Source organism: Amia ocellicauda, chromosome 9 (genome assembly GCF_036373705.1).
Source record: "Amia ocellicauda isolate fAmiCal2 chromosome 9, fAmiCal2.hap1, whole genome shotgun sequence".
In the NCBI taxonomy this organism is placed as follows: domain Eukaryota; kingdom Metazoa; phylum Chordata; class Actinopteri; order Amiiformes; family Amiidae; genus Amia; species Amia ocellicauda.
Genome location: NC_089858.1, coordinates 768,876 through 782,482, shown reverse-complemented (window position 1 = coordinate 782,482; position 13,607 = coordinate 768,876). Strand labels below are relative to the sequence as shown.

Sequence of the window (13,607 nt, the reverse complement as noted above, 5' to 3'; positions counted from 1 at the left end):
GAGATTAGGAGCACTCCCTTTAAGAGAGTGCTCCTAATCTCAGCTCGTTACCTGTATAAAAGACACCTGGGAGCCAGAAATCTTGCTGATTGATAGGGGATCAAATATTTATTTCCCTCATTAACATGCAATTCAATTTATAACTTTATTGAAATGCGTTTTTCTGGATTTTTTTGCTGTTATTCTGTCTCACTGTTAAAATACACCTACCATTACAATTATAGACTGATCATTTCTTTGTCAGTGGGCAAACGTACAAAATCAGCAGGGGATCAAATACTTTTTTCCCTCACTGTACATTCCGATGCATCCTGTCATCAATTGATAACAACAACAAAGGTAACAAAAACATCTTGTTGCAAACTGAATTAAGTGTAGTTTGATAAACAACACTTATTCAACCAAATCAATTAGGTTAATGAAGGTCCTGATACTTCTGTCTGCAGCTGTTTATCAAACAGGATGAACAGCATTATTTTACTTTTTGTGTTTTATCGTCACACTCTATATACATGTAGGGCCTGATTTTCCATAGTTGGTAAATTATTGTTTGTTTATTATTGTTTTTTTGTTTTGTTTTTTGTCATTTGGCTCTAACCAGTCACATTTTAAACTGTTTCAATGTGTTTTCTACCAATTGTGATCTAAACATTATACAGAACTGTTTACAGATCCAAACTCTTTTGTTTTATATACAAGCATCAAAAGCTCATTAATACATCTGTTCTGTGAATTCAAACAGATGCTCCCTTGAGAAATATATGCAAAGCGTAATGCAACCTTGGGAAGCTGTCTCTTGTGTACAACGCACACTGTGTCATTTTGTACCATTAAGACACATTTACTGAACAAAATCAGATGCTCCAACTATCATTAAAAGTGTGGGCTAATAATCACTGTTAAATGACTACTGAACAGCCTTTCATAGAGAATCAGTGACACTGACTGCTGCTCTTTTATATCCGTGTGCTCATGCGCAGTTGCAGGGTCTGTGTCTGTTGTCCTTCGTGTGGCTCTCTGTTCTGTCCGTGCTCCGAGCCCATCAGACGCACACAACATCATGGCCTCACCTGCGCATGAGCAGCGTCCACCGGTGCATGCATTGTCCTGTGGCAGCGGACGTGGCCAGCTTGTGTAGAAACACAAAAGTCGTATTTATTTACTCATTCATTATTCATTTCAAGGCATGTGAAGCATATATTGGGTCCACACATTGATGACCTCATCTACTTTAAATCTTAGTGCGTGAACAGGGCAAGAGAGAGGGGTACTTCTGGGCAGAGGGGTGGCCCCTGACATCACACCCCTATGCCATCTCACCCTCCGCCCCATGGCATCACACCCCTGACGTCACACAAATTAAAAATAATAATAATAATAATAATTCAATCATATTTTGTTGAGTAGTTAGTGATAATATTAATTTATTTTTTTCATCTGTGTTTAAAATGTCCCTCATTGTCAGGTGACACAGGCGTTGTCACACAGTGTCCATAACGCATTGCTTTTTATTTTTGCCAGCTCAGTGCCAACAATCTACAGTCACTGGCCTATTTAAATAAACTGTGATGAAATCAAAGATGAACTGAGATTTTGTTTTCCCCAGTTGTAGAATTTGTTTTAAGTGTTTGACAGACAATATATATTGATCTGTATCGTTCATCACCAATCTTCTTAATATAGCAGGCCCAAATTAAATCCCTGTGGAATTCAAAATTGTATAATTGGGCCTCTTTATGAGCCCTGTCTGAGCTCTGTAATTACTGCAGAGGCTGAATGAGGAGAATTCATTTTAATGACTGCAATTGAACCGCTTTGCTCCTTTTTGACAATGACTTGTTAAAGGCTTTCACACAGCCATCAGACATCACTCATTTGTAGAGCAACCTATTTGGACGAACTTCTTCATTGACACCTCTTAATTATACAACAGGACTCAACATTTGAATGTATTTTTCAAAAAGTTATGTGACCAAAAAATTAAATTCACCCTTCAAGGAAATGGAAAGCTCACTAGATATGTGGAAACCCCTTCAACTCGACACCCGTCGCTTCCAGGATATTGAAAACCTCAGTGAAACCGTATTCAACTCTGTCCTACACTTAATTCATTTCCTCTCCTACCTGTCCACACATGACATCCCTTTGAGACCCGTATTACTTTAGTCCCTCTATCTCTCGGGAAGCAATAGGTGTCTTTTTTTTTTCAATTCACAGCACTTTAAGAAGGCTGCTGTCGCTGTGGATTAAATGCGTCGGGTGTATTTTATTATTCTTCATGAGGTCTTCGTCTGATATAAACATCCATGTTGACGCTTTGCACTGTATAGCCATGCGCTCCATAGCCTTTTAGATAGAGATCATCCATTAAAGCACAAACTGTCACCGTACGCTAGAGCTTTGACACGTGTAGGCCAGAGAGAGCTGCCCACCAGGATTACACCACAGTGCCTAACCAGATCACCGTGCCTGTATCGGTCATCTGCCACGCTGGCTGTCTGTGGAGAACCCTGTCATTGAAGTGTCTGAATATCTCCTGTCTCTCCATATCTCTGGGTAACACCTTGGCTTATGCACAGGTCCACGTGGAGAGACTTCAACCTCCCCGCTCTGCTTTTGCTCCACATTGTATCAACGCAAGGAGGTCTCCGTTAAGACACGCTGGATGTCGTTTTTTTGAGGAGAGTCCATCGTCATGTTGGATTTCTTGCAACGAGACCTAATTTCCTCGCAGTGATAATCTTCTTACCCCCAGCCCTTCACTCCACGCTGTCTTATTAAGCAAATTAAAGGCATCCAGTGCAGACGGAGGTGCTTGGATGTTGTTTGTGCCAGAAACCTAGTTATGGAAACCTGTGCTCTGTTTCGTCACAGATTGGTTTGTTTGTTTGTTTTGATTGAGGCCTGACTTGCCCTTTATTTATTAAAATGTGAAAGGACAGTTAGGATGCTATATACTTCAGCTTACTTCCATGGGTTATAGAATAGTAAGGCCTGTCTGAATTAAAAAAAAAATATTGCATATTTCATTTTGCTGATTTATTTACGTCACTACTTCAGTATTATCTGTCTTAGTGTAAGCTTAGACCAAGCCATCCTTCCAGGATAGATGTTATACTAAGATTAATGCCCCCCCCCCCCCCCGCTGGATAATTTTCCCCTCATTTAGGATAATGGAAAAGGGTTTATTTTTCCTGACAGACGGCAGATAAACTATTTATCTGAACCAGTGATAGTATGGTTTGATAATCTCACTGTATGCCATGCAATACAGTGTAGGTGGGCTGAGGACAGTTTGGTTTTCTGTTACTTTCATTAATGAAGTAACAATAATCATTTAAATCTGAGAAAAGAACGGTTGGCTTTTCATCAAACTATTATTTTACAGAATGTTAAAGTTTAAATAGTGTGAAGAATTCCATGTAGGAGAATATTAATAGAACACATTAAAGATCAGAGATGGGTCGGTCCTTTGATACTGTGTAATTGTAATGGAAAACTATGCCAATCAATATGTAGTTACCATAGAAGAACAGGGACAATGGTTGGTAATCATCTGGTAAATCTGTGCCATTACCTTGTAGTTCCCAAAGTGTTACTGTGATATCGTTGTAGACAACCAAGTAAATATCTCTGTAATTACCTAGTTATATCAAATGTAGCTACCATGGACAAACTGGCCATTAGTGGTAATTGTCATTTAATTACATAGTATTTACACAGTTATTACTGCACTCTAAAGTGCTACTGTGGTCACTTTAAAAGGTTGCTTGTCCTCATTACTTACAAGTACAAATGTATGATTTATAATGTGGTCAGACAAGTCTATACACAATTCCTTACATGTTCAAAGTAAAAATCTGAGTAATTGTTGATTGTGTTATTTTGTCTGCTGCAGTGGTGTGTGGACTCTTGTCCTGCCTGTCATTGTACATTTTATTCTTCACTAATCCTACTTATAATACATATTTTGATTGGTCACAATACTATTATTATTAACATGAATAATCATCATCTCCACCGTTATCAACATCCATTTGGCTTCCAGGTGATTTTAACTGACAAAACAATATACTGAATGTAGATAAAAGAGAAACATCAATTCATTCGAGCCAGCAGGCAACTTTTTTATACAGGTTTGCGCATTCTGTGACATGCTTTGAAAAAAAAAAAGGACTGTATTATATGGCTCCCAAATGGAAATCTCACCGCTGATGGAAACTTCCTCTCTGCCTTTTCTCCTGCAGGTAGCAGCTTTGTGGTGAGCGTTGGGAGCTACCTGGACGTCTCTGATTGGCTCAACCCCGCCAAGCTGACATTGTATTACCAGACCAACTCGACATCGCAATGGGTGAGAGATTATTGCGGTCAGAGAACAACAGACCCCTGCGAGCAGCTCTGCGATCCGGAGACAGGTGAGCATGGCTTCGCATCCGCGCATAAAGCACAGGGTTCTATCCCCCGCACACAGGCTGCAGATTTGTCTTCACATGAAGTCAGGATACATCCAAACAAAGCTGATTATATGTGGGAATCTGTGCTGTACCATTTTCAGAGACATTAGTTATGGCAACACTTGTATCTGTAGAAGTATTGTCGGCTTCACAGTCAGAGAAAAGTAAAACCCACGCCAATCGGCCGGCACGAGGGAAGTTCGTAGTGAAACACTGCTGACGAAAATCCAGCAGAGGTCGATAAACGTTCCACGTCTCTTTTCCTATTTTTGTCCACTTCTGTGATTACTCTGTGCTCTGTAATGCGTACACTTTGTCTGAGGATATAAACTCATGCTCTGTAAGAGTCCGAAAAAACTTTCTCATACGAAAGGTCAACATAGACATATTTTGCTCCCAACGAAGATGCATATCAGCCAAGACATATTGACACAAAATATCCGTGAATGTACCATAACACAATCGGCATCAGCAAGACTGCTTCTGCACATCAAATGTTCACATCAACACAGTCTTTATCTCCAGTATAATCCCACTCTCACCCCCACAGCGTTGCCTACGCACGAGAGAGAGAGGGATAGGAGGTGGGCACCCTGTATCTCCAGATCATTGTCTTCCCTCCTTAAGTGGACGTGTTCAAGTTGCTGAGAAAGGGAGACATGGAAGAATGATCGCCATCTGAGCAATCTGACCTTGGCATCACATTGTGCCTTTTTCAGCAGAAGTATTTGGTGAATTTCGACGCCCACGGGGCTTCGAGCAGGTTCTCAGCCAGCTGGATGCAGGGATATACATTCATTTCTATTATTATTTATTTGGCTATTGGCCTTTTCCACATCAACTCACATTCCCCAACACATGTTTATAAACTATATAAAGTCTGTGTTGTGCAGCAGGCAGCCGCTCTGCCCTTCGCTAATTAAGGGGCTGAGGTGCACTGTCTCTGAACGATCGGACTGACTGACTGATCATCAGGCCTGACATGCACAAGAATTCATCAGTCTCTCTTCCTGGGTAATTTGCCAATCAGACACTCAGGGTAGACACGGCGCGTCTCTTAATTCAGTCTAATCTCGATTTCAGCGAGGCTAGCACAGTCACCAAGCAGCCTGGTGCTGTAGCTTAAGGCTGGCTGCTTGTGCGTTAGCTGGGACTTTTAAACGGCCAGTGTATATTTTGCTTTTCAGTTTATTTTTGATGCGCCAACTTGAACCTCCAGAAACGTTCTATCCCCGTCCTGGTCTGTCCTCTCACAGGTGGATTCTCAAAACACTGCACAATATCAGTTAAGCAAAACATAATCAGTAACTGGTATGAATTGATACAATACATTTTGAGTATTATGATTATATTTTTTAGCAGACACCCTTATCCAAGGTTACTTAAAATTGTTACAATATATCACCTAATTTATATATACAATGATCAATTTATACAGCTGGGTCTGTACTGGAGCATTCTGGGTACAGTGCCTTGCTCAAGGGTACAACAGCAGTGCCCCCCACCTGGCACTGAACCCCCGACCCTCCAGAGTCCAGAGCCCTGAACACTACTGCACACTGCCGCCCCTTGTATTGAGTGAGAATTGTTGTTTTTGTTGTTGTTGTTGTTGCAAACAGCACTGGGCTCAGATAACCTGTTAGCAGAGTCATTCTAGTTGCCATTTTACAAACCTCAAACACATAAGCCTTGCTGCAATCCCGATTCGACTCGGGGAAGCTGTATCCAGAGCAAGCCATTACTTGAAATAAGATGGTGTGTCTCTGTATAAATAAAAGCCTGTGGAAGGATTTGGAGTGCTAATGAATGCCAAGTGAAGTGCATTATACAGCAGGAACAGATAATTTTAGCAATCCCTGAAAGTGCTGAATGAAAAGAACTGAACACGAGATGAATGGCTCGGCACTTGACTTACAGAGAAGGATTATTCTCTTTTTATGTGGCTCGCTGTTTTAGTTAAGATGCTTTTACTGTGACAACAAATGTATCATGCAGCAATTAATCACCGTGGTCTATCAGATGTGCCCGTGTCCAGATGCACTTACTCAAGTTGTGATATCCCATGCCTCGCAGTATGATTACAGTTTACATTTGTGAAACTGTAGGAGTTTATGAATCGCACAAGCTGTTCCCCAAAGTTAATGTGTGTGAACGAGGCCAATTAAATGCTTTGTGATGCAAACTGTTCCCATGTGCAGTCCTCCATTGGCAATGTAAACGGCAGAGAGAGACACATGTCAGACATCAAGTCTAGTCCTGCTAACCTGAGGGGTGACAAAGCGGGGGATTTGTGTCGGTCTTACACACCTACTGTCTGTAACTACACCTGTGCTGTGTCACACTCATAAGACCATCAGAGAGTGTCCAATCCAGAGGAGGCCATTCGCCCCATCGTGCTCGTTTGGTGTCCATTAATAACTAAGTGATCCAAGGATCCTATCCAGTCTGTTTTTGAATGTTCCCAAATTGTCTCTTCAGCCACATCGCTGGGGAGTTTGTTCAGATTGTGACGCCTCTCTGTGTGCAGAAGTGTCTCCTGTTTTCTGTCTTGAATGCCTTGAAGCCCAATTTCCATTTGTGTCCCTGGGTGCGTGTGTCCCTTCTGATCTGGAAAAGCTCCTCTGGTTTGATGTGGTTGATGCCTTTCATGATTTTGAAGACTTGGATCAAGTCCCCACGTAGTCTCCTCTGTTCCAGGGTGAACAGGTTCAGTTCCCTCAGTCTCTCAGTAGGACATTCCCTTCAGACCTGGAATAAGTCTGGTTGTTCATTTTATAATCAGTATACAACTGCACAGCAGAACGATTAGCTCAGAGTTTGGGGTGAAGGCCGAACTCTATCAGAGGCCATGGATGCAATGGTAAGACAGTGTGAATTTATTACATTTTGCTCCAACGAACACTTCCTCCTGCTGACTCTCAGTGTAGCACATGTTCATATAACTGTTATCTGCTGTGCCTTATAGTATTTCTCAAAGTTTGCACCATTTCATTCTAGAGAAACAGGGGGAATAAGGAGTGCATGCTGCTTTGTAGCAGAAAGAAAATGGAGACAAACTGTAGTGCGTGGGATGTCTGGAGTAATATTGTACCGTTTCCCCCCAGGATTCATCCATATTCATAATTCTGACAGTGTGTTATTCTGAGTGGCACCACATAAGTCATCTTCATGTCTTGTTGAAATCGATTTGTTTTGTTGATTTAAACAACACTCTTTCCTAAACCCAGCGCATGTTTTTCACAAGCCTGTTGAGATCCGGTTTCCTTGTGCGCTCCAGCTTAATCCTGACTTAAATCTGAGCACAAGATTGCAGACTCGGTGAATCGGTGTCCTTCAGGCTCAGTGTTTTCAGATGCTGTACATTCCCCCTAATGGACGTCCTGCTTTGCAGACGTCTCTGTCAAAACAGTTGAGCAGGACTTCCTCATTAGCATGTCTTGTAATCATTCATTATGCTGTCAAACCCACATGCCTTGTCATATCCAGCTCCATTAAGATTCAATCCTTCCCTAATGTGTACATTTTCACCATGTTATTATGAGCAGCTCCTCCCAAAATACGGAACCAATTAGTATTAGAAACTCAGCGAGTGCAGATCTGAGTCTGTAATCCAGCCGATCACTTTCCACATCGACCGCATTACAGCACTGGTATCAACCCAGCCAACTTTAATAGAATTTAATTGGAACAATTGGACCCACTTATTTAACCATCAGTCAGTGCGAGCTCTGCTTATGTGATTTAATGGATCATGCAAAATATTTATAACAGCCATTTGCTGATTAACAGTTTAAAGGCTCTGTATAATGGTTGTTTGAATCAATGGTTTGGAGAGCCATCAAATAACTGCTCGCTGCTATTTAGCATTATGGCGCTTAATTAGTGACTTGCCAGATGTTCAATTATTTCAATTAACTTCATTTAAGAACCCCTGCATTTGAAAAGGCCATTGCTGCAAAAAATTAAAATTGAATCTTCTGTGCGTCATAAAGAATTGAAGTCTTCTGTCTTCCTCGTGCTGCAGGTCGTCGGTGATGCCAAAGACCTGCTATTGATTTTATTTTTTTTAATATCCTGTCACAAGTATACAAGTATTAAAATGTGTCACAAGTATACAGCGCAATTTGTCAAACGACCCACAAGATTTAGAAACAAACTATCTGCTCCATCATGTTTTCTTTATGATCAGTCACTACCAAATTTGTTTTATGTATTTACAATTTAATTCACAATTTAACCCCTTTAAAATAGATAACTATCATTTATAAGGCAATATGTGTACGCATTATTGGTTATTGTTATGATCTGCACAGTGTATCTCTTCATACACACTCATCTCTATAGGTCTGATTAAAAAAGCAGGAAAGCAGTTAACTGGTATGCTGGAACCCGTTCAGAGTTTGGGATGACGAGGTCAAAGCTGGGAGTTTCATTTTCATTCTGCTAATTGGCAGCAGCTTTAAGATGTTTCTACTGAGGCTTTTTTAATGCAAGCAATGAAAGTGTGACATTCAAAGCACAGACCGTCCTGTTTTCAAGCACAGACGTCTTCAAACACAATAGAAGACACATCAATAGACCGTTGAAAATGCTTCTCCTTCATGGTATTTTTTTTATTAACTCAAAGTTGGGTTTCATTTTTAAAGCCTCAGATCCGGTGCCAGCTCCTGTCCGGCTAAACTTAAAATGCCTGACAAAGCTGAGAGAAACATGTGCTTCTTGTTCACAGGCCAGATTGGAAGCATCGTACGGATATCGAAAGACTTGGGAACAGTTTGATGGTCCCTTAATATAACTATTTTATTTTTCCCTTTTGTACAAAAGACTTTGAAATTGAGTTGCAGTGCATCTGCAGAGAGGAGAGGTGTCTGTTTCTCACCTGTGCTTTTTTGATGCTTAGCTCTTTAGTGGTTTCATTGTGATTTAAAGTCCAGAAGCGATGACTAAGAACACACACAACCACCCAGTGAATCAGGAATATAGAAGAATCCCAACTACCTGCCTCCACTGCAGACGTTAGCAGGGCTACTAAAGATTTCACTTAAGTCAACCCCAAACCCTGGAGACTGAAGCAGGCGATTGTATTCACCCGATAAGCACGTGATCGATAATTGTGTGAATGGGATGTTGTCTGCAGACAGCCATGCCACAAAACAAAACAAGAAACCCACAAAACAGTGGTTAGTTTGCTAATAGGATGTTGCTCTTTGCCAGCAAGCATTTACAGAGCCACTGTAAATCCATCATACGCTCTGAACTGAAAGATAATCCACTTTGTGTGCATCCTAAAAACCCAGTCCCAACAGAGCACACACTTTGACCCGTTAGAGAGACTCTGGAACCCAACACCAGCCGACACACATGGCAATCGATGTGAAGCTGTCCATGGAGTCTCAGAGGGAACGCATGCTTTGTCCCCCGTCTCAATGCGGTGGCTGTTGTGAATCGCTGTCCCTTTATAATTCCGCACGATTATCTTCCTTCTCTCGTTCAGACACTGAGTACTGGTCCTGTTCAAACAATGTCATCGATCACCGCATTTAGGTTTAGCCACAGCTTTTGCATTATAACCTTGCTTAAAAATGTACTCTTCTCAATTAACTGCTGTTATAAATCTCACACAACTTCTGTTAAACCTATTGATGACTTTGTGCATTGCTATTTCATTGAATTTAACCTATTCCCTTTGAGAGCACTGATAACACAGAACGAGAGATTGTCACCCCCCAGGGTTTTGTGTTACTTATGACGCCGTGGAATATTTTGATTATTTTTCTGTTAATAGTGTGATAAGTATGAATAACACTGCAGTTGAATGTATTATATTTTGTTTCATACATTTCCATTGTTGCTGTGGCGCACAAACAAAATCCATTGTTGCTTCCGATTAACCCAGAGACATTATTTTACACCGTATTTTAACACTGCAGTATTTAATTTCACACTACATTATGAGGAATGGGGGGGACAGGCAATAAAGAATGAAACAAGTTTATTAGACAAACAGAATGGTATTAATATAGGCATTTGTGACTGAATAAAATATTTATATTACAAACTTAGCTGTTACAAACTTTGTATGATGATGTTTAAATGAGCAGCAGGTGGATTTGGTTTTATACCAGCATTGCAACATAATACCTTCTCTACCACAACAATCAGTCAATGAGGTTATTTGGTTCTGTTGCCGTCTTTCTGAATTAGTGAAGGGGTGAATAACAAAATTCCCAGCATGCAACACAACACGCATTTGCCAATAGATTACAGGTTCTTGATTATTATAGTCAAATATTCAAACAGATGCCTGCTCACATATTATATGGCAAGCAAAATTATAATTTAGAGATATCTGCAAATCATTTCAAGACATCTCAAAATGACTGTCTGTATTTTGGCTGAGATTATCACTTCCTGTTTCCTTATTCAGTTACATAGAAATGAATGAACAATTTAACAGGAAGTGATAATCTTGGGCTACATACAGGGAGTGATTTGAAGATATCTCGAAATGACTTAAAGATATCTCCAAATAAACAGGAAGTCAGTTGCAGATATCTCTAAATGATTTCAAGATATCTCTAAATCATTTAAAGATATCTGCAAATCATTTAGAGATATATTTAAATGATTTGCAGATATCTAATAGATTTGCAGATATCTTTAAATGATTTAGAGATATCTCGAAATATTTGAAGATATCTTTAAATTCATTAAAGATATCTCTAAATGATACTTTGGCTTGCCATAGTATTATTATTATTGTTATTATTAGAGCAGTAATAACCATCATCAATAACAGGTGGAAGTAAAGGATATAGAGAGGTAACACTGTAGTTAATTATGATGTTTTATTACACAGGTATTGTTACAGAAATGTAAGGCGTACATTAGTCAATAATGGACTGGACACATGAGCCACAAATACACCAGTGATACACTTATCATCTCAACATGTTCAGCAAGTCAATTGTGGTCTTGCAATATAAGCGTATAAGTATACTAACTAAAAATATGCGAATGGCACCGGTGTTAAGTCAGGAGTCTGTTCATTTTCATGCCATTTGTCATTCTCTCTCGGTTGTCGTGCTACAGCCATTGGTACACAGACACCCTGTTATTGCTCAATCACTGTTATTAAAATCAGAAGAAAAAAACTCATTGTTAACATGCATTTGGAATGACTTTTACTCTGAATGTAATTGTGTGAAAACACATGTGTCCTGCATGACATGAATGAAGGTTTTTGGAAACATATATGGGGTAAAATATATAAATGTACTGATTCCAAAAGCTTCATTGGCCCCACTGGACCCGTTATGATTAATTTATTACTCTTTGTTTAGTTCACTTTGAGTGTTCTTACTCATAAATCGTTAAGCCTATTTGGATAAGAATAATGTGTAATTGACGACTCCATGTACCTTTGAAATACATACATCAATAATCCCTTCTCCTATGTATTGATGACCCACTTATTTGACAGCAGTAATATCAGTCACAGCCAGTTATTGGAAATTGCCTTCTGTTGTGAGCTGTGTGTCTGAGCTGTGCCTCTTCATTTCTGCGTACAGCGCTACGATTCCTGCTTTACCAGCCCTTGTCCAGCAAAACATGGGACCATTCTGAGATGCCTGTTTCAAGGGAGATTGGATTCTTCTTCTTTAATCACAGTTTTGATATTGCTGGGCTGTTGACCAAGAGAAACGCTCCACATGATTATTGGAAAATGTGGGGAAGCAATAAAAAAGGCAAACAGGATGTTAGGGTATATTGTCAAAAGTGTAGAATTGAGAACAAGGGCAGTGATGTTCAGACTGTACAATGCACTAGTTAGAGCTCATCTGGATACTGTGGACAGTTCTGGGCTCCACACTTCAAGAAGGATATCGCTGCTCTAGAGGCAGTTCAGAGGAGAGCAACCAGACTTATTCCAGGTCTGAAGGGAATGTCCTACTGAGAGACTGAGGAACTGAACCTTTTCACCCTGGAACAGAGGAGACTACGTGGGGACTAGATTCAAGTCTTCAAAATCATGAAAGGCATCGACCACATCAAACCAGAGGAGCTTTTCCAGATCAGCAGGGACACACGCACCCGGGACACAAATGGAAATTGGGCTTCAAGGCATTCAAGACAGAAAACAGGAGACAATTCTTCACACAGAGAGGCGTCACAATCTGAACAAACTCCCCAGCGATGTGGCTGAAGAGACAATTTGGGAACATTCAAAAACAGACTGGATAGGATCCTTGATCACTTAGTTATTAATGGACACCAAACGAGCACGATGGGGCGAATGGCCTCCTCTCGTTTGGACACTTTCTAATGTTTCTATTTTCTAATATAAGGCAGCCGAGGGATGTTTTCTTATTTCATTAACTTCATTGCGGATGTGGACAGAGCTTATAGAGAGAACTTTACTAGTTCAGAGCTGCATAGAAAGTGTTCATCAAATGCTAAAGGCATAAACTGTCTGAAATCATTCTGTAATTAAATTAAATTGAATTGAATGAACCCCCCCGCTCCCCTGCCCGTGCAGCCAAAGACAAAAGAACGACAAATACCAGTGTGTAAGACCGCTTTCTGGCACATCTTCCTGTCCTGTCCTGTCAATCAAGCACCAAACTCTTATAAATATTGTTTCCTGTACTTGGAGATGAGATATCTGAAGTATTCCTACTGAAATGTTCTCAGGGGATTAATTTGAAACCCATACGAAGGGTTAACATTTATTTAAAAGTGTGCAGTTTGTGAAATACATGTTTGTTACAATAATAATCCTTCAATGTAGGCAATGTTTGTCATTTTTAGAACACCTAGGCCACTTTGTTTTCCGAATTCCTGTTGCAAATTCTTTGTAACATTTGTTCTAATTGTTCTTTTTATCGTAAATAGTGTCACAGGGTTGTTGTGATTGTCAATAAATGCTGTACCACACTCCTGTGGCATTTTAAAGAGGCCAGCCATGCACATCGGCGCTTATCACTTTAAACTCAGACCGAGTATCATTTCGACCTCAAGATTTACATCTCAGCCTCAATGTCAACCTCCTCGCTTCAAATATAATTATCCCGCCTTTGAATGGCTCCGTCAAAGTCACCCCCCGCCCCCCCACTCCCGTCCCTTTTTTGAAAATGAAATAAAATGAAGGAA

The 13,607-nt window shown here is 40.2% G+C and overlaps 1 protein-coding gene across 1 annotated transcript in view; it reads left to right on the top strand.

The window, feature by feature from the left end:
• The window catches only part of astn2 (astrotactin 2), a 492,640-nt gene that overhangs the window by 227,141 nt on the left and 251,892 nt on the right, over positions 1-13,607 (top strand). Inside the window, exon 7 of the mRNA XM_066712608.1 lies at positions 4,248-4,415. Within this exon, the coding sequence (XP_066568705.1) occupies positions 4,248-4,415 (168 nt within the window). The remainder of the gene's footprint in view (positions 1-4,247; positions 4,416-13,607) is intronic.